This window comes from Engraulis encrasicolus, chromosome 10 (genome assembly GCF_034702125.1).
Source record: "Engraulis encrasicolus isolate BLACKSEA-1 chromosome 10, IST_EnEncr_1.0, whole genome shotgun sequence".
In the NCBI taxonomy this organism is placed as follows: Eukaryota; Metazoa; Chordata; class Actinopteri; order Clupeiformes; family Engraulidae; genus Engraulis; species Engraulis encrasicolus.
This window is the reverse complement of record NC_085866.1, coordinates 47,636,872-47,663,103: the sequence shown is the minus strand read 5'-3', so window position 1 is coordinate 47,663,103 and position 26,232 is coordinate 47,636,872. Positions and strand designations below refer to the sequence as shown.

Below are 26,232 nucleotides of genomic sequence, written 5' to 3'. Positions count from 1 at the left end.
CATATGCGCTTGAGTCAAGCTATCCGGAATAAACATCGAATAACACGGCAACTCTGTTGATGTAAGCCTGCGGCAGAAAACACTTCGGGTGTAAAGGTGGATGGGTGTCACGGTTCAAATGGCATTAGGGTGATTCTACTCCGAACCATCGCTTTAAGCACTTTGAGCTGCATGCCTTGTATGATATTGTGCTATACAACAGTTATTATTATTATTATCATTATTATTCTCTTTGCTCTTCAAAGGAAGGACACTCAGCCTACGGAAGCCTCTCCAAGGTCAGTGCTCATCCCGTTACTCTTGCTTTTATGGCACTGGGGACGATTACTGAAGCTGTCTGTCTGGATTTGGCACAAGCTTTGTCCAAGACTCATGTTCTTGCTCTTGCTCTGCAGTATAAAGTCCAGAACAAGCAAACACCTAATGAAGGATCCATCCTCATTTCAAGTAACAAATGTTCCTGATGCCACTCAATAAATTAATCCATGATAGCTACACAGCATTTATTTCTCCAGTATCACTGACACTCACTGTCTCTGTCTCTCTTGCTCACACTCACTCACACACACTCACCCCCCCCCACACACACACACAGAAATAATTTGACAAATGAAGGTATTAAATGACTACCTGTAGGTTGCTTGCTGACTGATTATGTCTGTTTCGGACTGAAACACATAGATATTCAGACAGAACCCAGAGCTGGCAGCTTCACTAAAATTAATCTCCTTCAATACAATAGACAGATAAAATAGAGAAAGCACTTATCCCCTTAAGACGCGGCTTCATAAATTTGTTGTTACCAGTATGGTAATGACCAAGTCGTGGTGCATTACTAAAGGGCCTGTGTTGTGTCATAGTATTGTAGTGCTATGGTAGTTACATTTCAATGTCTATTACAGCGTGCCACTGGAGGTACGGCGCGCATTAAGGGGCTACAAACACCTACAGTAAGACTGACTGGAAATTACGCCCATTCAGCATTGTGTAATGAGTATACGTAAAATCAAAATAAGCATAGGCCCGAGTAGGACTGGTGGGATTAACAAAGGAGAATAGACAAAACTGTGGTATTCTTTGGGGTACTTTTGGGTAGCCTAGACAACAAATTAATTTCTACAGATGTACTGTATGTTCATTTTCATGTACTGCACAGTAAATATCTATAGTAGATATATGGGTGGGATATATGTAATGAAACCTTATGCCGGCGTAAATCACTACTGCTCTGCCTATTTTTAGATGGTAGTAGGTCGTTGTGACATTAGTAGGCCCTGTATTCCCTGGAGAGGTCAATTGTGTCTGCAACACCACTAGAATGACCTATGAGGTCATATTACAATCACAGTGTAAGCATAAACTTGCCTGACTCCCGCCAGACCTGCTCAGCTTTGTGAGCTCACACAAGGGTCTGGAGAATCTTCAGATTCACCCTGCTCCCGAACCAAAATGCCGTAGAACCAATAAGGATCGCTGAGAAGGGGGAAATAAGTGAAACGCGACCGTTGTTTCAGGCAACAGTGGCCACACACATGGACTCAGTCATTAATTCTGTAATTCCAACTGTATTGTTGAATCTATGAGTAGTGGATTCCCCAATTACGCCTAAGGACTTTGTTCATAATACCATGCCTTCACAGGCCTGCGCGTATGGCGTACTGTAGCTCCAGATGAATATTCCTGGAGAAAGGAGGAACCCATTCATCTGGCGAGAGTCGGGTTAAACATAAATGTCCATCGGACAACAAAAAATACACTAGCAATTCTGTTCAACAGGGACGGAGCTATTAGGACATGGCATTTGCCCTGGGACCTAGGACCCTCCTGTATTGGTGGTGGGGGATTTATTATGACCATGGCAGGCTGTATGGGTGGGGGTAGGGTGGGTATCTGTTCCTTGCCCTGGTGCCCTGTGTGCAAATCTTCCACCTCTGCTGCTCAGGAAGAAAACCTATGGGAAAGACTATGACAATGAATGCTATTTTTAGTGTTTAACATTTTAGTTTCAACCTTTGAGGAGCCATCTAAAATATTCAGGCATCAGCAGTATTGACATTCTCTGTATGTGGCAAGCAGACATTATGCTAGCACTTTTCCTGATAATTTTGAAGCTCCAGCACCTTTTGATATTTGATAGGTGAGCTCAGTAATTTATTCATGGCCATACATCCAGCAGCATATTTTATTCCCGCATAAGCATCAGCATATTGTCAATGTCCACTCAATACTGAGGAATATGGGGGCAGACATTCTTATCAGATTTCAGAAGTGTGTGGTATACCACTCTGGTACCGTTAAAATAACATACATCATCATGATCTGTACATATCCTTACTTTTCACAGACACTATAATGTTTTGCTTTGATGATGTTTTTCTCATTTTGACATCACACATGTCCAAGTCAATATACAGTAGTAGTAGGTCTATCTTCCGTCCTCTGCTTTTACTTTTGGCCTCTTGATGCAAGTCAAGATGTCATCGACAATATATAATAGAAGTTTTACTCAATACGTAGCACGCAAAAGCACAATTCAGAGGTCATTTTCTCATTTGCAGCCGGGATGTTGAATGGGGAAAGCCCCCCAAAAGTTGCTCTGCCGAAGCTGACAACAGGGTAACTTTATTGTTTTCTCCATGGAAGCAGGGGCGTCAGCGGAGCACAAGGTCACAAGCAAAAGGAAAGGACGGAATGTACTATATTGAGTTGGACCCATGCTTCCACCCTGAGTTTCACACACCACCATCAATTCCCCATTCATTCCCCATTTTCAGATTTCCCATCACCACCATCACCATCACCACCATCACCATCATCACTATCCTCTTCCTTTCACTGATCACCTCATTCAGTGTCAACGTCACATTTACAATGCTGTGCTTCCTTGTGTCTCTGTCACTGTCCACCGCCCGTTCCTTTCCCGCCCCTGCTCATGCGCAGTAATGTGGCCACACATTCACCTCAACTCTGTGGCTGCTTCCCCAGAAGCCTTAGGTACCGGTGCAAACAGACTTCTAACCTCTGCACGGCTAGATCGCTCTCAAAGCACTTGGGACTGTTCTATGACTATCTGTATCTCTCTTTCCGTTTCTCTTTATTTCATCTGCTCTCAAAGCACTTGGGACTGTTCTGTGTCTTTCCCCCTATCTTTCGCTCTCTTTCACTTTCATTCTCAATATTGTTTCACCCTTTTAAAATCATATTCACCTGTTCTCTCAAGAAAAGATAAGGTTCCCTTAAGGGAGGAGATGAGTTGTAAGGAGGCCATAATGTAGCTTTACATCTTTACATCTTTACATCTGGAGTCTATTTAGCCTATTAGCCTTCTCTCTTATCCATCCCCGACTTCAGTATCTGAACTAAATGCATTGCTGTAATACCTCCCTTCTATTCCATTGCATAACTGCAAGGGTGGGTAGTACTCTAAGGTTATTTTTTGGCAGAGGTCATATGCTTGCTTAGGTGCATAGACTTTGCATGGCTCCATTTCATGTTAAAAAGTGATAACTGCCTTGAGGTCCATTAGTAGCGTAATGTGTTTTGATATCAACTGTATATCTACCAACTACCGCCATCTTACTAAGCACCAAGCCAAAATGGCTCCATTGAGGTCTGTGAAAAGGATACTGGAAATTAATTTTAAGTGTGCTGTGCCAATGTGTTCACAACCATTATTATCAGCTTCCAAAATGCAGCTGAGACCTGAAGTTCAGGCCATACACTGCTTTCTGTGCATGCCTTTCTTTCATCCTATCTTTCCATCCATCTAACACGATAGTGCATCTATTGCATCTGCATGTTGGCTTGATTAGCATGACTAGCAATTGACACCAGTGGATTTCATCCTTTGCTCCACTATAGTATGCTATTATCTTGTCTCTATGTGTAATGCTGGAATATGGGCTGTTTTCTTTTACACCAGATAAAGGATTAACACCATAAATATCCCCAATGCTGTTTTAGACACTCAAGTACTAGATATGCAATGCTATTAGGCAAAATGATCATTTGCTTTCCACAGCTTTTTAAAAGGCTATTTCCGCTATACTGCATTATTACATTAGCTTGTTACAATTCCAATTACCCTATAAGTTTAATCTAGTAAAGGATTTCCTATATCATCATAACCACCATTTTTGCTTTGGGCAGAGAAAAATGTGTCCCGCATCAAAGCACAAAAATATGTTGATGCTTGCTGAGAATTGGACATAGCTAATGTAGCATGCTTGCAATTGCAACCATATCAGGAAAAAAGTTAATCTCAAGCTTCAAATAATGACCTTTCAAATATGAAGTATCACAATGATTTGACTCCAACTCACAATCTCACCTTCATCCTGTCCACAAGCTCAAACCCGTACGCTATTTCGATACCACATTTCATCACAAAGTCCAATCCTCAGTCACTCAATTTTAGCAAGTGCTGTCTAATGCCTGAAAGCGCCAGGCAAATGTGATCTTGATGAATGAATATGTTGTGCTTCATCTGGCCAGGAGATGGCACAACTCCTTCATCCACATCCTGATGTATCACCAACAGCCACTTGAGTACCAGGCGGCAAACACCAAACACTGCATGTCACTGTGTTTCAGCGTGTTGGGTACTAAATGAACACTGAACACTGCATTTGTCTGTGTGTCAGCCTGTTGAGTACCAAATGAACACTAAATACAGCATTTCATGGTGTCTTAGCCTATTGGGTACCAAATGAACACGGAATTTCACTGTATCTCAGCCTGGATACCAAGTGAAGACTAAACACTGCATTTCGCCGTGTCTCAGAAATCACAGTGCCATTCAGCATCTCAGCCTTGTCAGTCGATCTGTGCTGACACAGGCCAGCAATGCAAAGCAATGTATTGCACTTGTGCTCCACACGTCAAATGCAAAATACTGCCTCTCTCCATAGTTTTAGTATGACTCACCACAGTGTTTCCCCCAGAAAATTGGTTAGTCAAGGTGGTGAGGCTTCGAGTCTGTCCCTGGGGGGCGGCGCGGCGCGGCGTGGCGTGGCGGGGGGGGGGGGGGGGGTTGGGGGGGGGGGGCGCCACTCGCGATATCACGCGGGGGGGAGGTGTTGGCGGGGTTTTGATGTCACGCACGGCACGAATACTGTTTCGGGGGTTTGGGGGGGGGGGGGGGGGGGGGGTGGGTTGAATAATAACAAAGCTGTGTAGAACTGGAAAATATGTGTTTATTGACCTGCCATATCAAAACTATTTACAGAAGCTGAAAAGAAAAATGTAACAAAAAGTGCAGTGCAGGTTGTTTACATTAAACGAAAAAGAGAAACCAAATGGAGTGCAAAAATTGACTGGCTACCTACTACCTACCTATGGCACATTTTGCAAGTCCTGTCCTTGCAGGCCATCCTTCTCGGTTTTTCAAAAAAGAGTTCCAGTGCCCTGTTGTAATTAAACTGCCCTACTGGTGGCCCATTTATGCTAATTCTTGGGTTGCTGCTGACCTCATAGTGCTGCCCCCTGGTGGTGATCTACCGCTGCTGGTGGACAACCTGGGCTTGGAGCCATTGAAACCCATTCAAAACTTCATTTTTTCGATCTGACACAGAATATTTTTAATTATACCTAAAGACACACCACTGGACTTGTTTAAAAGCTGAGAACCTCAGCTTTCCATAACTGAAAGCGGTATTTTCCTAGCATCTACCAATCCGAAGGTAGCCCACTTTAAGTGCGGAATTACTTTTCTAAAGATAGCGTTTTGTTTCCTTGGAAACGGACGCGGTTTATGTGTTACGCATACGCTATTTGACTCGCACTATTATGGATGAATTTCTAATCTTGACATGTTAATGGACAATCTATGCGAATTTCATAATGTGTTTTTATGTGATATGGGAGTAAATGTGTTTACATCCCGTCTGGGATTTGTTAAACTAGCTGGCCCGCTAGTTAGCTAGCAAGTGCTAGGTCTCTACACTAGTATTACATCATGTCAAAAGTGGAAAGATTTGCCGACACTCAAGGCTGTGGATATAATGAACTGGTTCTGTGAATGTTCTCAGAATGTTTTGCTTTGACAAATTGCTGATATTATAGCATTACATCCAAATCCTGGTGTTTCTTTGTTTATGCTTGGGCCATTGAGACAGATCGATTCTAATATCTATTACCAGAGAGAGTTTATTTCTGCTATTACTTACTTGCTAGCTAACTAGCGAACTAGCTAACAAATCCCAGACGGGCGTACTGTTAACACACTTTACTCCCATGTTACATAAAAACGCATTTTGAAACTCGCACAGATTGTCCATTAGAATGTCAAGATTAGAAATTCATCCATAATAATGCAAACCCTCAAATAGCGTATAGCGTATAGCGTATGCGTAACACATAAACCGCGTCCGTTTCCAAGGAAACAAAACGCTATCTTTAGAAAAGTAATTCTGCACTTAAAGTAGGCTACCTTCGGATTGGTAGATGCTAGGAAAAATACCGTTTTCAGGTATGGAAAGCTGAGGTTCTCAGCTTTTAAACAAGACCCATGGTGTGTCTTAAGGTCTAATTAAAAATATTCTGTCGAACATCGAACAAATGTACTTTTGAATGGGTTTCAATGGCTCCAAGCCAGGGTTGTCCACCATTTCAAATTCGCGCGCTCCAGTGAAGGGGCATTCTGACGTAACTGCAACCCAAGAATTGAAAATTAAAATTGTTTCAAAATATGGCCTCGAGGATGGACACACATGGCGTAGTAATAAATCCGACCACTAGGTGTCACCATTTAGTCCAACCGATGTTGTCCTAGTGCCTGCGCTTGAACATGCATTACAACTTTTTTTTTTTACAAGTTTTTTTTTTTTTTTTTTGCCCTCGGACGCATTTTTTTTTTTTTTTTTTAATTATTTTTTTAGGGAACGTAGCCAAGGCGGGGGTGGGGTTTAGTCAAGGCGGCCGCCTTGATAAGAAAGCGCTGGGGGAAAGCCTGCACCAGGTATCTGTTTGTCAAGAGGGAGCCACGTAGGGCGAACCTAATCCCAGGCGTGAGATGCAAAATCAGCACTTTTTACTGCTCACATGGCTAAACATCTGTGTAATATTCACTCTTGTGTGGACAATTAGGTGTGCTTGGTCAGCCCAAAAATACATCACTCAAACAGAGGGTGGGTGTGGGCTGGTGGAGAGAAAGCATGCTCTAGGGGGGGTCCTTTACAGTGTACTAATTTTATGGTTTAGTACTAATTTCACATCTGTGAATTAACAGTATCCTCAACAAATAACATCACCTTCTTTTCTCTGTAAATTTTGCAGTGTTAATTCAACATTTCCAATCAAATGAAACACTCATTTAAGTGTTGAATTTGCAATGCGGCATTTAATGTGTTTCACTCGCGTTAAGTGTCACTGGATCCATCCGTCTGCTGTTACCCGTCTTATCGAGCTTAACCTGCAAGATTTCAACTCTGCTTTTCCCTCCTCCCGCTTCCTTGCTATAGCCGTAAGGCCAGCATTAAAGAGAAAGTCTTTCAGAGTCCCTCTAAGCACACGGACGGGAAAGGAGACGAGGGGGTCGAGGAGAGTCCCAGCAAACTGCAGAGTCGGGCCAAGCAGGCCTTCCGCATCAGGGGTGCGGGATCGCGCCAGAACTCAGAAGGTGAGTGGAGAAGAAGAAGCATGTTCTTTCCCTTTTGTCTCCTGTCATGATTATTTGGGCTTACAGCTTCTTGTTGATGTTGTTGTGTTTGTTGTTGTTGTTGTTATTTTATTTTCGTTGTGTCAATGTCTGTGTTGTTGTTGTCTTTTTTTGTGGGTGTGTGCATCTGTTTGGTGTGAGTGTCCATTGGAAATATCTGCTTCTGAAGGACAGGCTGAGGCTCTTGAAGCCCAGTTATCTACTGTACTGTATGTACATACAAGCTGTCAATTGAAGCCTATAGTGAGCTTTCCCCTCGTATTACCATATTGGCCCGAATTTAAGACGGGGCTTTTGTTCTACATAGTCCTTTAAATAGGGCTCTCCTCTAATATTTAGGGTGTTGTTATATTCAGAGTCATCATATATTCGGTCCAATATGGTACACGTTTATTTATTTTCATCCAGAGGTTCAGGTTATGTTTCTGTTGACATGACTGACTCTTGTAGAATCTTGAAGCGAACAGCAAACCATCATTAGCAATTGCGTCGATGAATGTGCTACCACCAGAGTAATAAAACGTGCGCGAAGCACGCACAGCCGACCACTCTTTAACCAAACCATAATGGCTGTGGTTCTTTAAAGTGATACTATGCCATTTTTGGAAATAAGCTCATTTTACACCTCCCCTTGAGTTAAATGACTGAGTTTTACCTTTCCCCTGTACTTCCAGCTGTTATCTGAGTATGGCAGTGCAAATTTTACCTCCAAGCTAGCAATTAACATTGAATCCTATGAGACCAGCTAGCCGCCAGCTGGTCTCCTAAGATTCAATGTTAATTGCTAGCATGGAGGTAAAATTTGCACGGCCATACTCGGAGAACGTACAGGAGAAAGGTAAGACTCCATCATTTAACTCAAGGAGATGTGTACAATAAGCTTATTTACAAAAATGGCAGAGTATCACTTTAGGAAAATACAGCATCTAATAAGCTTTGCCACCTTGCTAACTAATCTACTAGTAGCTCACATAAACAAGACGTTTGGTTTATCACCTTCTTTCACCATTGTTACTATTCAGCTGTCTGGCCACACAGAACATTTCTTCTTTTGCCAGATAGATACAGTACATGGCAGATTTGGATCTAAAATGGGGGTACTGCCAAGTTGTCATATGTCTGCCCAGGGGCAGATTGAGTAGGGAGATATGGGACTTACCCCGTTGGGCCGGAAGCCTAAAACATAATATCGGCCGCTACGAGCATTGGGCTGGCAGGCATAGGGCAAAAATGCCCGCTTAGGGCAAAATTGTCTCGGTGGGAAAATCCTTCTCAATCCGCCCCTGTGTCTGCCTGGCACCATTGTGTATTCTGTGTCAAATGGTCGTGCTGGAGCATTCAGAGATTGTATCTGTCGGTTTGCAAAACTGTTTTCTGCAATAACTAAATGATTATCTGGCTCACATCCCTCTCATCACCTAAATAGCCATCCTCTGCAGAGTGTCTCTTTTATGAGAGAGTATACTTATAGCTGAGTCATGCATTATAGAGGCAAAGAGGAAGCAGAGAGATGGCTGTACAGATATACACAGTGAATTTTGTAGTGTTAATTTCACTCAGAGAGTCAAATGTAACACTTCTAATTGGTCTCAGTGTTGAAGTACAGTAACGGTGCAATTTTTACTGTGTACTTTTGACAGACCCAGGGAAGCATTTTCTGTTTCTGTTACATAATTGTCCTGTTAGCCTGAGGTAACCTTAAATGTTGATCCCTATGTCTTAGAGACTGTATTCTGTATACAGGTTTTCGCAATATTGTTCTAAAAAAGTTATGTTCTAAAGAGGAATGATAGATTATCACCAAGTCAGACACTTAAGAAAGGTATGATAAAAAGGGCCTAAGTGTGGGATTTGACCTGCAGTGGGGACAATTATCTTTAACAGCACTAATTTTATAAATATTTCTGGTAACACTTTTATTTTGGTGTTACATATATTAGCACTTACACATACAATGTGCCTGTATAAATAACTTGTAGGCATGCACTAAGCAAAATCAAACATTTGTTATGCATGTATTCTCAAATGTCTTGTTCATGCACAATAAGGGATTTATTACCAATTTAACCTTAGAACTGACCTAATAGGCCATAGCTTTTGCTAAGAATATGCCTTACAAGTTACTTATGCAGGCATTAACATTGTATGTATTAGTGCTAATAGATGTAACACTAAAATAAAGTGTTACCATATTTCCATCATACTAAAATCACTCACTTCTCTCTGCATGCACTGAAGTGCTGATTGAACTTCAGGATGAAGACTTTGCCTTGAAGAGCTCTCCAGGTTAGCCTCTCCATTCAGTTATTTAAGACGGCAAGGGAAGCCACTTAAAGGCCCATTCACACTCTACGTTTGTCAGTCAGTGAACATACAGTATTTCTTTCCATACGTTCTAACCGTCAATGCCTTCATACCTCCATTTATTTTTGACATGAGGCACACTATTTCAGGTTATTTTCGTCTGTTTCATCTGTAATTGTAAGCTACCAATTTTGGGTCGAAGTACATGCAATATCAATGGTTATTGGGCTCACTTAGCCGATGCATTGTAATGTACTCTATGTACCCGCAAGCCTACGCTTCACCATGCTTTGGAAGCCATTATGCGCCAATGCGCAACAAAACGCGTCCTTTGAATTTTTGACACTTGACTCACGTGTCACACATAGGGTATGAATGGGCGTTGAGACTGATTCTGGCAGAGCAGCCTGACACTGACAGTACAGATGATAATGACATTATAATTATAATATATATATATAATATTATAATCACTTTTCTAAAAATCTGAAATTAAATTTGCATATAAACTACCGCTTACATTTGGCTTACTACCATCACTGTTTATTTTCAATATAAAAACATTTTAATAGATTGTAATATTTGATCTTTTCATCTGATCATAGATCCTTCACATTCAGAGATACATTTTCATACAATTGCGATGGTCTTATTTTACATGATTTCTAAAATCATATCGAACTATTTAACCACTCCTCTCTACTGCTTTCCTGTCCTCCTGTCCCCTCTCCCCCCGCTCTCTCTTCTCCACTCTCTGCAACCCTGAAGCCATTGAAGGTTTAATAAGTAAGAGCTGTCTCTGTCTGTTCAGAACTCCCCACCCCCCAAACTAACACTGACTAATTGTGCTTAGATCCACTCTATCTCTGTGTAAATGTAGTGCATGTCATCTTTCACACACTCAAACTGGCTGAGCTGTTGCTTTTGAAATGAAAAGAGCGATGGCTTCACTTTCCACCAGTCCCCACCGCAGTAGCGAGCACTGACAGACGTTTGACAGATTCTCTTCATGCTGTCAAGACGTTAAGGTTTGCAAAAGGCAACCGGGCGACTCAGATGCCGCAACGCAATAGCAGGGTGGCCACTCAGTCACCTGCCGGGTGGATGAGTCTCCTGTCTGTTTGACAACATCCCCCACTAGGAATCACTGTCAGTCATGAGCTTGACATGTTACCATACACACACACACACACACACACACACACACACACACACACACACACACACACACACACACACACACACACACACACACACACACACACACACACACACACGTACACACATACACACACACGTACACACACTTCTGCCTGAGGGGTGAAGTCATGTTTGCAACCCCAGGGGTGCGCCTTCCTTGACATATCTAACATCAATAAAGCAGCTCAAGTCCAAGTCCTACAGTACGCAGTCATGTGAAATGAAGGAGACTTGAGAGGAACACAATAGACATCTGCTCTACCTGCAACCTAGGTATTTTTTTTTTTTCCCTTGAGATGAAGACGAAGAAGAAGAAAAAGACGACGAGTTTTGTGGGAGTGCAATGCTTCCCTCTTGTGGCAGTTGCATGGAATGCACAGTATTTCCAGTGGAGATGGTCGTATTGGGGTGATGGTGTTGCTGCTGTTTACCTAGTGGGGCTGCACAGTGTTGTTGCTGGATGAGCTCAGGCTGGTTTGGCTGTGCTGACTGCACGCTCACTTCCATCTGTTTGTCCCCATGCATGCGGTCATCCGCGGCCTCTTCACAGCTCTCGGCAGAGCCACGGGTCCTCAAAAACCACCTGGCATGCAGGTAGAGAGATTATTCACATGATGGAAAGAGCAGCCGGCAACTGGCAAGGAGAATACCACATGGTGGGACTGCACTGTTGACTCTTCATGCTTAGTCTTAGGGTGCACGTACAGAGTTCTGTACATCCACTGCAAACCATGTTAGACATAAATGAATAGTCTCTCCTCTCCTCTCCTCTCCTCTCCTCTCCTCTCCTCTCCTCTTCTCTTCTCTTCTCTTCTCTTTTCTCCTCTCCTCTCCTCTTCTCTTCTCTTCTCTTCTCTTCTCTTCTCTTCTCTTCTCTTCTCTTCTCTTCTCTTCTCTTCTCTTCTCTTCTCTTCTCTTCTCTTCTCTTCTCTTCTCTATGGTGGTTAATGTAGATTCAGCCATTACCCCTATTTGTATGGATTATACAAATCCAGATAATACAATTGCTTAGGATGTGATAGGCAGTCCTCGTGTCATCAAACTATATACAGTGTGTCACAGAAGTGAGTACACCCCTCACATTTCTGTAGATTTTTAAGTACATCTTTTCATGGGACAACATACAAGAAAATCACTTTGAGACAATGACAAGTAGCCAGAGTGAAACTTATACAACTGTTTCAATGTATTGTTCGCTCAAAATAATTCATAACATGGTGTCATGAAACCACAGGACATGATTCCAGCAATCCATAACCTTAATCTGTCTCTGATGAGACCAAGACAAACAAATTAGCTTTACCAAGCATGTGTGCTGGAAACCAAGTGATTGGTACAAAGAACTGTGCCCCATGCTTACAGTCAAGTATGGTAGTGGGACTAACATGGTTTGGGGGACCATATATGCCGTCAACATTGAAGTTGAATTTATTATGATATCAATATATGGAGCAGACATACGACATAGCTTTCAGGTTTCATGTATAACTTTTAATGTGCTGTCAATCTATCGACACTGCCGGCTAGAGGCGTATATGAACTGCATCATGGTAGTGACATTAATACATATCATGACATCTCCCTTTGTTTATTGAGATAAACCATCACTACCAGCCTCGGAACTTATATCATAGAACAGTTCAAAACAGCAACGGAAATGCATCTTACTTGGATGTGCTTACTGGTTATTTGCAATCAGTAATCTCATTGACAAAACATTGCCGCCTAGAGGCGTATATATGAACTGCATCATGGTAGTGACATTAATACATATCATGACAGAATTCACCAAAAGAATCATGCATGTCATCCTGTACTTTGACTACTGACACAGCTCATGATCCTCTCTGGTGAATTTTAACATATGGGGTGTATGATGTTATCCCATGAAAAGATATACTTACAAATCTGCAGAAATGTGAGGGGTGTACTCACTTCTGTGATAACCTATAGGTATAGAGTAAGGCATTGACTCTGGAAGTTTTAGTCTGAGTGATAGTGGTGATGCTTATTTCCGAGGTATTCAGAGAGCTTTTCACCAGTCTGCTTGAGTGCACATGATCAGCATTCAATATCCCACCACCGACTGCTTGTGCATGCTGAGTGTTCGGTTATGTTTCTGCATCTTGAAAACTCTCAAATGTCCAGCGCCTGCTGACATTTAGCTCCCACTGACGTGACTCTGATGAGTACTATAGTTTCATCTTCCTGCTGCTTAATACTACATCAACATATTGTAAATGTCATTCGAATGTCTATTCTTTTTTAAATTCAACTTGTGTCAGTCCACCAATACAGTGTAGAGATACTAGTTTTAAAATCTAGCATCTATGTGCCATTTCAGCCATTCACACAATGATCTACTTAAGGTTACTCAGTCCTGGACTACTCTTGACATTCAAAAGATCTATGACTTTGAAGGATAATTCATTTTTTAAATAATTTTGATTTTAGTGTCAAGAATGACAGTATTTTCAAATAAAAACATCTTTGGCTTAATTTCACCAGTAGTTTGCCAATTCCAATCAAACATTAGTCATGTTTACAACTTAAAAAATACATCATTTAAAAAAATAAAGAGTCATAATTACAAGTTCGTACATCTTAAGACAGCTGCTATTCAGCAATTGAACTGCATTAGGATCAGTAGATATCTAAGGATAATTATTTGCAGCTCGAGATAGGATTCCTGTGTTTGTAAGCTACTATTCATTTTTATAAATGACCAGACTGCTTTTAACATGTTGTCAGTTCTCTGTAATTGTTCACTACAAAAAGCCACAGCGTGCCAAAGTCTGCAAAGAGAGATTAATAAAAGCCAGGGAAAAGCCTCAGTCTTGAAACATTCCCAATAGCTACCCAAAACAATACATAATAGGGAAAAACCAAGGTCTGTATATTCCTCAGTTAGTCACATAGTCTGTCTTCACAGATGTGGGTGTATGGTCTGGTCTGTATGGCTTGTTTGATGGGGGGTTGGGGTCTATTGCAGAGGCCAGTCTACCTGCAGAAGAGGTGGATGATAAGCATGGACACTATGGAATGCAGCAAGACTTACCCGCTGGACTAAAGGTGACCATCCACGCAGTCTGGTAAGTCACATGCCACTTACAAGTAGCTTACTCTACACTGTTAAGATCAATGTTGTTATTGATGGATGAAATGATGTTCTTGTGAAAATTGAATTTGTAATCGTTGCGTTCAATGGGGGCTGCCATGTTGATCTGCCATTTTGAACGGCTACAGTGGCTACTGAGGTCTGATTGCTATAGATGGGGAGATGGGGGAACATCTCATTCAGGATAACTGCAAAGCATGAAATTATGTTCTTGTAAAGACTGAACTTGTAATTGTTGTGTTCAGTGGGGGCTGCCATGCTGATCTGCCATTTTGAGGCTTATGGTTTGGGAAAAAGAAAGAATTCCACTCATTATAAATGAATGAGAGATTGGACTTTACAACTCATTTCAAAGTCAGAGCTCTGACTGTTGTGTGCTTAGAGCGCTTGGAGTGGCAGTACACGAACTACATACTATACTGTAGGGAAAACACTATACTTTAGGGAAAACACTCAGAAAGACTGGTTTTGACTTTGTCACTGTAATATACAACCTAACCCATACAGTATATAAAAGCTATAGATGGGCTGGAGATGGGGGGACATCTTATTCAAAATAACTGGAAAGCAGTTAAAGCTGCTGTCAGGTCCCATGGACTCCTACGGACAGGCTGTAAGTGGAACTGCACGTTTCTGCCATAATATCCCACAGTCTGGTGACATATGGGCTTTGGAAACAAAGGAAAGGACAATCATCTATGGGCAATTGGATTGAGGAAACATAGTTAAGTGTTTCTCATTCATTTCAGTGGTACAACAACTTGTGAATGAGAAAAAAACGGCACTTGAATTCGCTCCATTATGACACTAATAAGGTCCTTGTTTTCATTGATTTCTATGAGGGACAATTTGACACCCAACCTGTAGGGTGGCCAAAGAAGAAACCTATGTAGTGTTTCTTTAAATGGCTGATTAAGTTAAAGTGAAGTAAGTGCTTTGAGAACATCAGTATCACTACAACAAGACTACATGTTGGAGTTACTGCAGCATAGAGCTCTTTGCACTTCATCTTGTCGACTGAAACTGTCAATTAGCAAATGAAGAGTTATGATAGCTGATCTCTAATATATTCACTTTTTTTCATCATCAGTATTATGCGCTTCATGTTGTCAAAGAGGAGGTTTAAGGAGAGCTTGCGGCCGTATGACGTGATGGATGTGATTGAGCAGTACTCTGCTGGACATCTCGACATGCTCTCCCGCATCAAGAGCCTCCAGTCCAGGCAAGGCCCGGTTATGGCACCGCATTTACTGTTCCTCATCATGACATCCGATAAAGTGGACATTTACTGCCAATGTTTATCACCTCAGTCTCTCTCTGTCTCCCTTATGCTCCAACACATACCGTACAGACACACTACCTCACCAAAGCATCAGATACACAACTCTTCTTCTAAGCTATCTCGTCCAAACAAGTCTACAGTACATCCCTTTGCCCCCCCATCATTGTTTCCATTGTTTTTAATCCCAAAGAGTATTCATTGTGTTTTTCTTGTTTGTTTCTGTTGGTCTTCCATGCAGCATCCATCAAGAGAAAAAAAATGCCTTTTTGTTATAAATGTTCATAGAAATGTGTGTTTTTAATGTTTGAAATATTAACATGTCCATTTACATGTATGCATAGGTGTTTGAGCATTCGCCAAGCCTCTGTTTAACCCCTTAGCGCAGAGCCTATGTTATACAGTAACCTTACTGTCACCAAAATTGTAATGGCTATGGTTTAATCTGTTACTTAAGGCTCTCGGTAATGTCATAGCAATGTTGTCATGATATAGTTGAGTATTTTCCACAAATAGTGAATAGGCCCACCGGCGACCCCATCTGCACTAAGAGGGTTCTACACCTTATTGCCACCAAAGTTGTAACGTTAAGTTAAGCCACTGCTTCGGCATTGTCATATAAATGTTGTTATGTAGTTGACTGTTTTCAGCCAAGAGTGAATAGGCCTGTATACAGGCCCATTTGCACTAAGAGGCTACAACATGTTTTGAATGAAGTGGAGCACATGGAGTTATCCTGGAGTATCCTGGATCCTTTGTTCGTACAGAACTGGAACGCATACAGCGTTGAAATCCTACTCCTCTGTCTGTGTTTAAGAGATCACGTGCATATACCTTTCTGTCCTCATCTCCTTGGTTTTATCGCTGATTTTAAAGCTCTATGTGTTTTTCCCTCCGTGTCTGTGTGTATTATTATTTTATTTTTTGGTGCAAAAGTCGGCCATTTTGTCTGTTCTCTTTGTTCTCCCCACCAACCCACCCCATTGTCTGTCCAAATAAGTTTGAAATATGTTGTGTGATTGTTAAACTGTCTCACACATATGCCAATATATTCCAACAACAACAGTTCAAAACTACCATCATCAGTTCTTGTTCATACATACATTCAAATGTGTACCCCACATGACCACCTGATTTCACGTTTGTGAGAGTCCATGTACATGTATGCCCACAGTCAATGTGTCTGGAATATATTCACGCTTATTTGTCCACGAGTCAGTGTTGTCATCAGTGTTGTGGCACATGGAGTTTGTCTGTTGCCTGATGAAGCATTGCTCTCATGTCCTCTCTATGCACTTTGCCAGGGTAGATTTGATTGTGGGTCCCCCTCTCCCTTCAACACCCCGTCATAAGAAGTACGTAATATGTAATCGTGCAAATAGTGCACAACGACAACAAAATCTGCATTCGGTTTAGGGTGAATGTTTTTTTATTTACTTTTGCATGGCATTGGCATGCATGAGATGACAGCCCAATGGCTTATTTCTTGTTTGTATTCATTTTGCGCACTATGAGATCAAAAGCCTTTCCTTTCCAATAGCGTTCTCAAATGACAGTGGCATTAGTCAAATGTAATACCTCTGAAATGAAGGAAATGGCTGGATGATGTATGCCCCTGTGCCACTGCTATTGGCAGACCGCCTGTGAAAAAGAATGCGATCGATAGATACCACTTAGCACTGTACAAGTCTTTGGACGTCTCACACTATTGTGCCCACATTTTAGTTCTTTAATGTTTACTCTATTCCAATACCTAAAGTAATGTGTTTGAAAACCTGGAGGCTGTTGTCTGTCTTGCAAGGGCTATTGTACTACAGAAAAAAAATGATACTATCTGAGTGGCTAGACCCTAGACCCTAAAAAATAGTGATACATCAGCAAACTAAGTAATGTTCAATGTCCTTACAAGGGTATGAAAACCATCTATCTAACAATTACCTTGTGATCTGAAAAAAAATGCTACAATTTGTAGCGACATTGGGTTTTCTGTTTTGAAGTTCTGCAAGCTCTGTGCTCATCAGAATCCCTTTAATTGCTGTTCTGTCAGCTTCTCCGTCACTGACAGACGAGACCAATAAAAGTCTTACCATGTTTGCCGGAAGAAGAGCCAGGCAGAGGCATTGCAAATAGTGAGAGGAAACTATCCTCTAAATGTTGCCACATGGTTAATACATTTAAAGTAGTAAGCAAATGTGATGTAGTACATCGGTGTGCGATCTATTGTTACAAGGGCATTGAGTTTGAAAAGTAGTGTCAGTAAAAATGGACTGCCCTGGCTACCATTCAAATAAGACGCATATAAAAAACACTTTAAACAGTGATGGTGTATGTATACTTATATAATGCACCACCCTGTCCTCAACCACTACAGCACAAAAATATTGGTCTGATAGATGTAACCTAAATCAGCAAATCTCTGGTCACTGTTTTTAGTCAGAATTCTTAAAACATTACTTTTAATAAACTTTGATTTAGTTGTTCAATTAAATAATTCCAAGTCAGAGAATGCGAGCTACTGTACATCATGCAAATAAACCTCTTCTTAACTCAAGCTTGCTTCCTATCCCCATATGGACTAGATACATTGCCATCCATTGATGTGCCTATTGCAAGTACCTATACAGTAACCACCTCACACGTGTTCATTTTCATCCAACTTGAAATACAATAATTTTGCCAGAATTAAAATTTTGAGACAAAAAGACACTCATATAAATATATATATATACACACACACACACCAAACAAGCGCACACACACTCACGGACACAGACACAGACACACACACAGACACACACACACACACACGCTACGCACTCAACCCAGTATATTGTTGGTGGCCAAAAACACTGCATGGCAGCTTCTACTGTGGCTGATTGATATAGTGTGGTGGCATGCATGCAACACAATACTCTCTGGTGCATGCGGATATGGCCCACCTGCTTTATCATGTGATGGTGCCACATCTTTCCACACCTCTACAGTACCTCCCTCGAAACAGTTTTTGTTCCCTTATGGCCAGTTCTTTCTTTTCTATTTTTTTTACTACAACTTCTTTTATCACCTGTTTGATTTCCTCCATCCCAGTTAAAAAAAAAACTGCTTCCCCCCTTTTCCTGGTTATGTCTTGGCCTGCTACAGGCCTATTCCCAACAGGAGACCATGCGAATGTATGCATGGGTGCTGTGTGCTCCACTCTTTAACCATTTGCTGCAGTTGTTTCTATCAGAGGCAGATGTTTCGCTTTTTTTCCCAAGTGCTGCATTATATTTGCCAATCCAAGTTCCAGCATATTGTCTATGTTGTTATATGCCTGGTGCACCCTTCTTCAGCATAGCATTGTGACCCAGAAGCCTTCAAACTCTGCAATGAACAAAAATCCCCAAATACAAATCGGTATAGTCTCTCTGTATAGCAATTATACACTGAATTATATGTCACCTTTGTTGCTGAGTACATTGCACTATGTTTGGCGACTGTGAAAATTCCTGGTTTGGTGCCAGTTCCAAGTTTGCATGATGGGAAAGTGAGCGACAGTACACTGTATGTATGTGGTAGCACTGTGACCTGTGTGCCATGTGGAGGTGTTACCTGACAAGACTGCTGTTGGTTTGGTTGTTCACTTCACTTCACCTGGCAAAGAGTGGACCAGATAGTGGGTAAGGGTGCTCCAGAGAAGGGGGAGAAGGAGAAGCCCAAGACACCCGTGGAGCCTGAGGGCCCAGAGGACCCCAGCATGATGGGACGCATGGGCAGGATGGAGAAGCAGGTACGTGGACTTGACTTGGCATCGCATGTCCCTTGGGATGAATGAGAAATCGGTCAATGAATCACTCAACCAATTCAACTAGCATCTGTTTATCTGTATCTTTCCTATGTTTCTTATTTTCAGTTATTTTTTTTAGGTTTGACAAAAAAATACTTTACTTTGTCTACTAAGGTACTACTACCACTACAGTACTTTGTCTACTGTTGTAACACTACTTTGTCCTTTTCATGTCCATTTTTCTTGTCGTACATGGTATCCTTTCCTTATTCCACTTAATTCATCCTTCATCAAAAGCCTGCAGTTGCGTATCATTCTCTCCGTCTACACACTGTCTGTCTCTCTGTGGAGATTCCGCTTACCATTTTTTGTTTTGATGACAATGGATTTCATTGAGATGAATTTGATGAATGAATACGAGGCTGTATAAATCAGTAACAGTCCAATGCACTCTCCTTTCCAATAAGTGAAGTGCTACTATGCAATATAATGGCTTTGTGATAAACAGCCTTTAAAAGTAAACATGTCAGTGTAAAACGTCAGGGTGTGAAAAGCTTGTTGTAAAACTGTCATTGAACTTTTACAGCCAGTCTGTCTCTTCATTTCCCTCTCGCTATTTCCCAAAAGTGATCCCATCCAACCTCAATCACTTGCGTCCAACCCACACATTTTGTAAGTCTGTGGAGACCTTCATAGTTCAGTGGGACTGAATGATGTATTTTACATCAAGGATTCTTGAGTACTTTTGTATGTGTTGGTCATTGGGCCCATTGAGGGTATTTTCTGTCTTAGGTTTCTTTGAATGTTTCATTTTAATACATTAGAGTTTATATAGTACCTAGTACCTATATTACCTAGTGAGTACCTGCAAGTATAGTACCCAAGACACCACAGCAAGACATCCCACAACCAAAATCCACCTTATTACCATGTCCACTAACCCCGCCCATTTCAAAGTTTCCGTGCTGCCAGGATGTCCAGTCTCGTAGTTCAGTCAAGTTTAAGACGAGAACTGTAGCCTACAGTCATTGGTAGTGCATGAAGTTCAAAGTTCAAAAAGTCCAAAGTACTTTATTTGCCATTTGTGCATAAACTAGTAGTCCAAGCACATAGGAACTCTTGTGCAGGCCCTCTGAGTCAATAAATAGAATTAAATAGAAAAATAGGAAGACAAAATACATTAAAAAGTGATGAAAATCAAAGAGATCAAAAGAATAATAAAAAAAAGGTGAACATGAGATGGGAATTACAACAAATCCACTCGCAAGGTTTCTAACATGGCTTCTAAACTTCTTACTTAATTTCAAGACCTTAGGGGTCTATAAACATCCTGGCTACCACAGACGAGGGTACAAATGCACCACAAAATGATTTAATTCAAATAGGTTACTCAACATTACCATTTCCTCCCTTGATGTTTGAAGCATTAGCGTTGTAGTGAAAATAGACACAAGTGTATATGAAACTACATCTTGCATAGAACAATTTTAAATGTTATCTGCGAACACATACATAGTAATTAAGCAGTGCAGACACTACAGTGTGGTATTTTGAATAAGTGTTGTTGCAATCATGGATAATAAGCAAGGACTGACTACTGCACAGGCCTACTGGGCCCAGTCTCAGGGGCCCAGTCTCAGGGGCCCAAGACCTAAGTGGGCCCTGAAGGCCAGCACTACAAAAAAACATTTCATTATTGGTCAATAGTTAGAAACCCCTAACCCCCAACAACAAAGGCTCTCTAACAACTTTGCTAAACCCCCAATTTTTTTGGAACCTTGTGATTCCATGAAGGGGTGACCTTTCTTGTTGACTGGACCAGGGGCCCATGGAGTCACAATCCATCCCCGATAATAAAGTGTATAGAATAAGAATTGACAAAACAGACATAGTGTACACAAGAATATTAAGTTTTGTACTATATTACATTAATGTGCTGTGTTGTATTATAGTAGGCTGCTGTATTTTAATATGCTTCTCCCATTAGGTCCTGACCATGGACAAGAAGCTGGACTTCCTGGTGCAGGTCTACATGCAGCGTATGGGCATCCCGCGCTCCGAAACCGAGGCCTTGCTGGGATTCAAAATGTCCGAACCTGCGCCACCATACCACAGCCCGGAAGAATACAAGAGTGGGAAGGAGGATGATTTGGATGAGGAGAAGGAGGAGGTGAAGAAGGTGAGCGCCGCTCCAGAACCTCCTCCACTGGGCTCCAGCACCCCCCTCGAGACCCATCAACAGGCCTCGACGCTCTGGACCCGCCCGTCTCCACCCCGCACACCGTCCCGTGCACCGTCCCCGCCGCAGAAACTGACGGACGAGCCCCTCTGCCTGCCCCGCTGGAACAGCAGCCGCGGCGTGTCCCCCGTGCTCACAGACGACCCCTCGCTGTACCGCATCCCGCCGCCGCCATCTCAGGACACCTCTGAGAGCAGCCGCCAGCGCAAGCACCACCGCCGCCCCCGCCCCCAACACTCCGGCCACATCTCCGCCGCCGCAGCCGTGTCCGCCGCCGTGGAGAGCGACACCTCCCTCTCCATCCCCTCCGTGGACCATGAGGAGTTGGAGCGCTCCTTCAGCGGCTTCAGCATCTCGCAGGCGCGCGAGGACGACTACCCGCCCCAGCCCTCCGGCATGGGCATGATGGGGAACGTGGGCGGAACCTTCCGGGCCCGGCTCCGGCCGTATCTGGCAGAGGGAGAGTCAGACACGGACTCGGAGCTGTACACCCCGGGCGCCCCCTCCCCCTCCCCGCTGTCCTGGGGAGAGGGCCAGTTCGGGGAGAGGGGCTGGATGGGGAAGTAAGGGCTTGCTTTTGAAGATGGGGTGAGAACTTGTCATAATAATACACAGGACAGGGTGGTCTTGTCAAAAAGTCAGGTTTAGGCCATCAGATCATGCTGTTTTCACATTCTTCAAACCATCAGGGCCCGACGGAGGACATGTGTCAGACACTGATGAACTTTTACAATGTTATCAACCTTTGGAGTCTGTGGTTCTGCTTTCATCAGCTGAGAAAATGAAGCCTTACTGATAATAAGGCAGATTTCAGGTAGGTGTTCGTCATAATCATCATTCGGCACATTTCATGTATGTGCACGTATGAACATGGAACACTTTTGGCTTAGCTGAGGAGTAGTATCCACCAACAGAGAAGATAAAATATACAACAAGAGATGTATCAAACAATTGACTACTGTGACCACAATGAGCATATCATTTCAAAGCAGCAAAAGACAAAGGTCAGTGTATAGGCCTAGATAATGATGAATGCCTGCCACTCACAATCAAGGCTACCAGCCACTGGACTCAGAATAATAAGAATGGAAATAAAATGTAATTGGGTTCATTCCTATCTGACGTCTGGCCAAAGCCACAATATTTCCTCAGAATTTTACAGTCCATTAAAACATACCATTGTTCTAGTTCTACGGCTCATTGCACCCTACTCTACTCTGTAATGGCCCGCAGAACTGACACAAACTCCCTCACCCGGATCCGTCGGTCTCCTTCTGCGGTTCCTCATTCATCGCTGATGAACAGTGAGAATTCCTTTTATGCAGCTTGCTGAGCTGTATGGAAGAAAGGCTTAACTTGAGGAACAGGCAGACCCATTTTTGTTGCATCTAAGGTAGTGGCATCAGCTGGCATGCTAGTAGTTAGAATAGATAGCCCTAAAACATGAAACACCACATCAGAAACGATGTGAAGATGTGTTTTGGTTGAAGAAAACCCCCCACTATATATGTAGATAATGCAGTAGAGAGAGGAGAGGAAGGCCCAAGACACTCTTTTTTACTTGAACAGCCTTCCATACACTGTATCTGCGTGCGTATGTGTCTACTGTACAGTATAGGGTGATTCCTTTTATTATGGTCTAACTTGAACCAGATTAAATTGATCAAAGCTTTTGAACTAAAAAGACAAACGGTGCCTTGAACCTTTCTCTCTTCCCTTCACTAGCCCTAAAATAAATCTGCTTTTAGACTGTCATGATGAATGTTACAGTTTGTTTTACAAGGCTGTTGGCCTAATTTGATCTATGTCATAAGCAATTTTTAAACACACACACACACACACACACACACACACACACACACACACACACACACACACACACACACACACACACACACACTCTTTCTCTCTCTCTCTCTCTCTCTCTCTCTCTCTCTCTCTCTCTCTCTCTCTCTCTCTCTCTCTCTCTCTCTCTCTCTCTCTCTCTCTCCTACAGTCACTCTCACTCATATACACACACAGTGTCAAACTTAATCAAGGTCAAAATTCTGCCAAAACAATAAGCGGCAATTAAGTGACAATTACTTCCCCAGGAAGCATCTTTAATTAAGCTGACATTCATAAATTGAGCTTCCTTGGCTCTTGTAGATGACATTAGACACAACACAATGCCCCCCTCAGCTGTTATTATGTCACCCCACTGGCTGACTGTGTGATATGGAGGGTTGCCAGATGAGGCCGATAATTTCCAGCCCAAAAAATGCTCAAAACCCGCCTGGAAGCACTAAATCCCGCCCAATTCTATTGATTTCTATGGCAAAACATTTGGCTGGTTTTCCTGCAAAATGCCATTTTTACCCACAGACGGCCATCCTAAGCAGCCCAATTGGGCGGGAAACCGCCTAATCTGGCAACACTAGCGATATGGAGAGGCTGCGTGTCAGAAGTGGAGATGTGTGGCTAGGAGCCAAATGTCCATTTCAGTCTCCGGCACAAGATGGCTGCAGCGCAGGTGTGTGACCGGCCTCATGTTCAAAATGGCGTCACGGTCACTGATACATACGTCCCTTCCTCCCACACAGGCCTGAAGCGAAGCCCAAAACAAAACATTTGTATGAATCTTCTGGCATGGTTATCACCAGTGTTCTCTAAACGGCCTGGCACACACTTTTCTTTTGTTTTTTTTGTCTTTAAACCTTTCTTTGCACAAGTGACGCTCCATTAGTTCAGGCGTTTAAGCATGATACCTCTAAGTAGGCTATATAAACAGTAGAGTAGGTGATTATTGTGAGGAGGTTTTGGTTTCTATAGCTTTATCTTTTTCTGCCTATTTGCACAATGAGGATTACGGCCAGGAGAAAAAATGAATAGCTTATCCTGTCTTATTCTTATTTCTTATTCTTTCTTACTGTATGAACAGGATCAGGGTTGAAAATTGTACACTTGTCATGACTGGGCTATATCATAACTATGGTAGCTGTGGTCTTTCTATACTGTATACTATACTTTCTATACAGTAAGTGAATCTAAAGTGGTCAATTGCTGTAGGTGTGTAATGTTCTATGGTCCACTTTCTACAAACCTTTCCTAGAAATGTGTACAGTCTTTAGACTCGTAAACAGTTTGCATACCAGCTGAGCATTTGTCAGGATTCGCCGGTAGATGGCAGTAATATGGCAAAAATGTAAAAAAATATCTTTTTTTTGTCATTGACTTTATCTGAAAAATATATTCACTCAAAATATTCTGTTCATACAGGTTGAAAATATGGTTCCCAATTTTGCATGCCTGACATAACCCATACACGTATATTGTTCTCTAGAATCATAAACCAATAGGTTTCAAATCCAGTTTCATTTTACATTCTCAGGGTCCTTTATTTTGAATATTGACAGGCAATAGGTCATGTTAATTTTTGGTTCTGAACAGGACACTATGTTAGTTTTCAAAACCTGTTTCTGTGCGAACATTTGCTAATCCACCATTGTACTTTTTCTTTTTTAGTTCCCAAAGAAAATATCACGTTATGAGTTTACTACATTCATTTAACATATATGTTTTGCATTTGTACATGTTGCACACATAGGCCATATCCCAAACTTAAGTGAAGTTGGAAACAGTCAAACACTACAAGGCCAAACAATGTAGGCTTCTTTTTAACCCATTAATACACAGGTACCGGTATAATATCGCACACAATCAATTTCACTGCACTGGAATAAAGTACTTTCTTGCATGGCATGTGTGACCCATATTATGGGACAGAAAGTGCAAGTGAGGAACAAGAAGACTTCCTTCTTAGAGGAAAATAAAAATGTAAAATGGCAGACATATTTCCCTCTGTCTATCAACGGTCTCCTACCTGTTCTATAGCGGAACAAGCTTTGCACGAGGACTACTGTAGGTCAATATCCTGATTTCTTGAATTGTTTTTTTTTAAAGCATCACTACTTGTTGGCTTGCACAGTGATAGTTTTTTTGTTCATTTTCTTTAATTCTTTTGCAAAAAGTAACAATGAAAGAAGAAATAGGTTGTATAGTGTTTTTGTCAAAGTTATTTTGCACTCTTTCACAATCAAAGGTAGCAACTGAACAAAGAAGGGAGAAAAGCTCTTGAATGTAAACCTTAATAAAAAAAACAACTGTTCACAAAATCCCTTTTAGAAACGTGTATTTTTTGGGTTGAACGACAGGGGACCACCAAAGAACATAAAACCTCTATGGGGCAAAGCAGCATGTGATATATGAGATGCGTAGCCGAGTGTGGATGCAGAGGGAGAGGTCAATGTCCAGATCAACTATTAATCTTTCATAAGTGGGCTGTGGGAGCCGTAAAGCAGTTTTCCTGTGAGCGTTTGGGAGCCCCACTGGCGCCTGCCTTCACGGAGGGGATCTCGTCACAGCACCTTGTGTTTACTTATATGCAACAGCAGAGGGCACTCAGCATTAATACGATCTCAATAGAGGACTTTGATACGTGTTCCCAGCACCGCACACGTACTGTAGCACAGCACACATGCTGGCAACAACAGCATATATTTCCTTGAAATCACAGCAGCACATTTACAGTACAGTCTTCCCGTAACACCACATGACAGAGATCCATCATACTAGTTGGATCTAATGTTAAAGGTCCATGACAGTTGATGTCTCCCTAGCCGTTCCACTG

At 42.0% G+C, this 26,232-nt stretch overlaps 1 protein-coding gene across 1 annotated transcript in view; it reads left to right on the top strand.

The window, feature by feature from the left end:
• The window catches only part of LOC134457475 (potassium voltage-gated channel subfamily KQT member 2-like), a 56,420-nt gene extending 34,290 nt beyond the window's left edge, over nucleotides 1-22,130 (top strand). The window contains exons 10-17 of the mRNA XM_063209483.1: nucleotides 246-278; nucleotides 2,941-2,994; nucleotides 7,461-7,618; nucleotides 14,154-14,253; nucleotides 15,370-15,501; nucleotides 16,863-16,922; nucleotides 19,192-19,327; nucleotides 21,312-22,130. Of these exons, the coding sequence (XP_063065553.1) occupies nucleotides 246-278; nucleotides 2,941-2,994; nucleotides 7,461-7,618; nucleotides 14,154-14,253; nucleotides 15,370-15,501; nucleotides 16,863-16,922; nucleotides 19,192-19,327; nucleotides 21,312-22,130 (1,492 nt within the window). The remainder of the gene's footprint in view (nucleotides 1-245; nucleotides 279-2,940; nucleotides 2,995-7,460; nucleotides 7,619-14,153; nucleotides 14,254-15,369; nucleotides 15,502-16,862; nucleotides 16,923-19,191; nucleotides 19,328-21,311) is intronic.
• The last annotated feature ends 4,102 nt before the right edge of the window (nucleotides 22,131-26,232 follow it).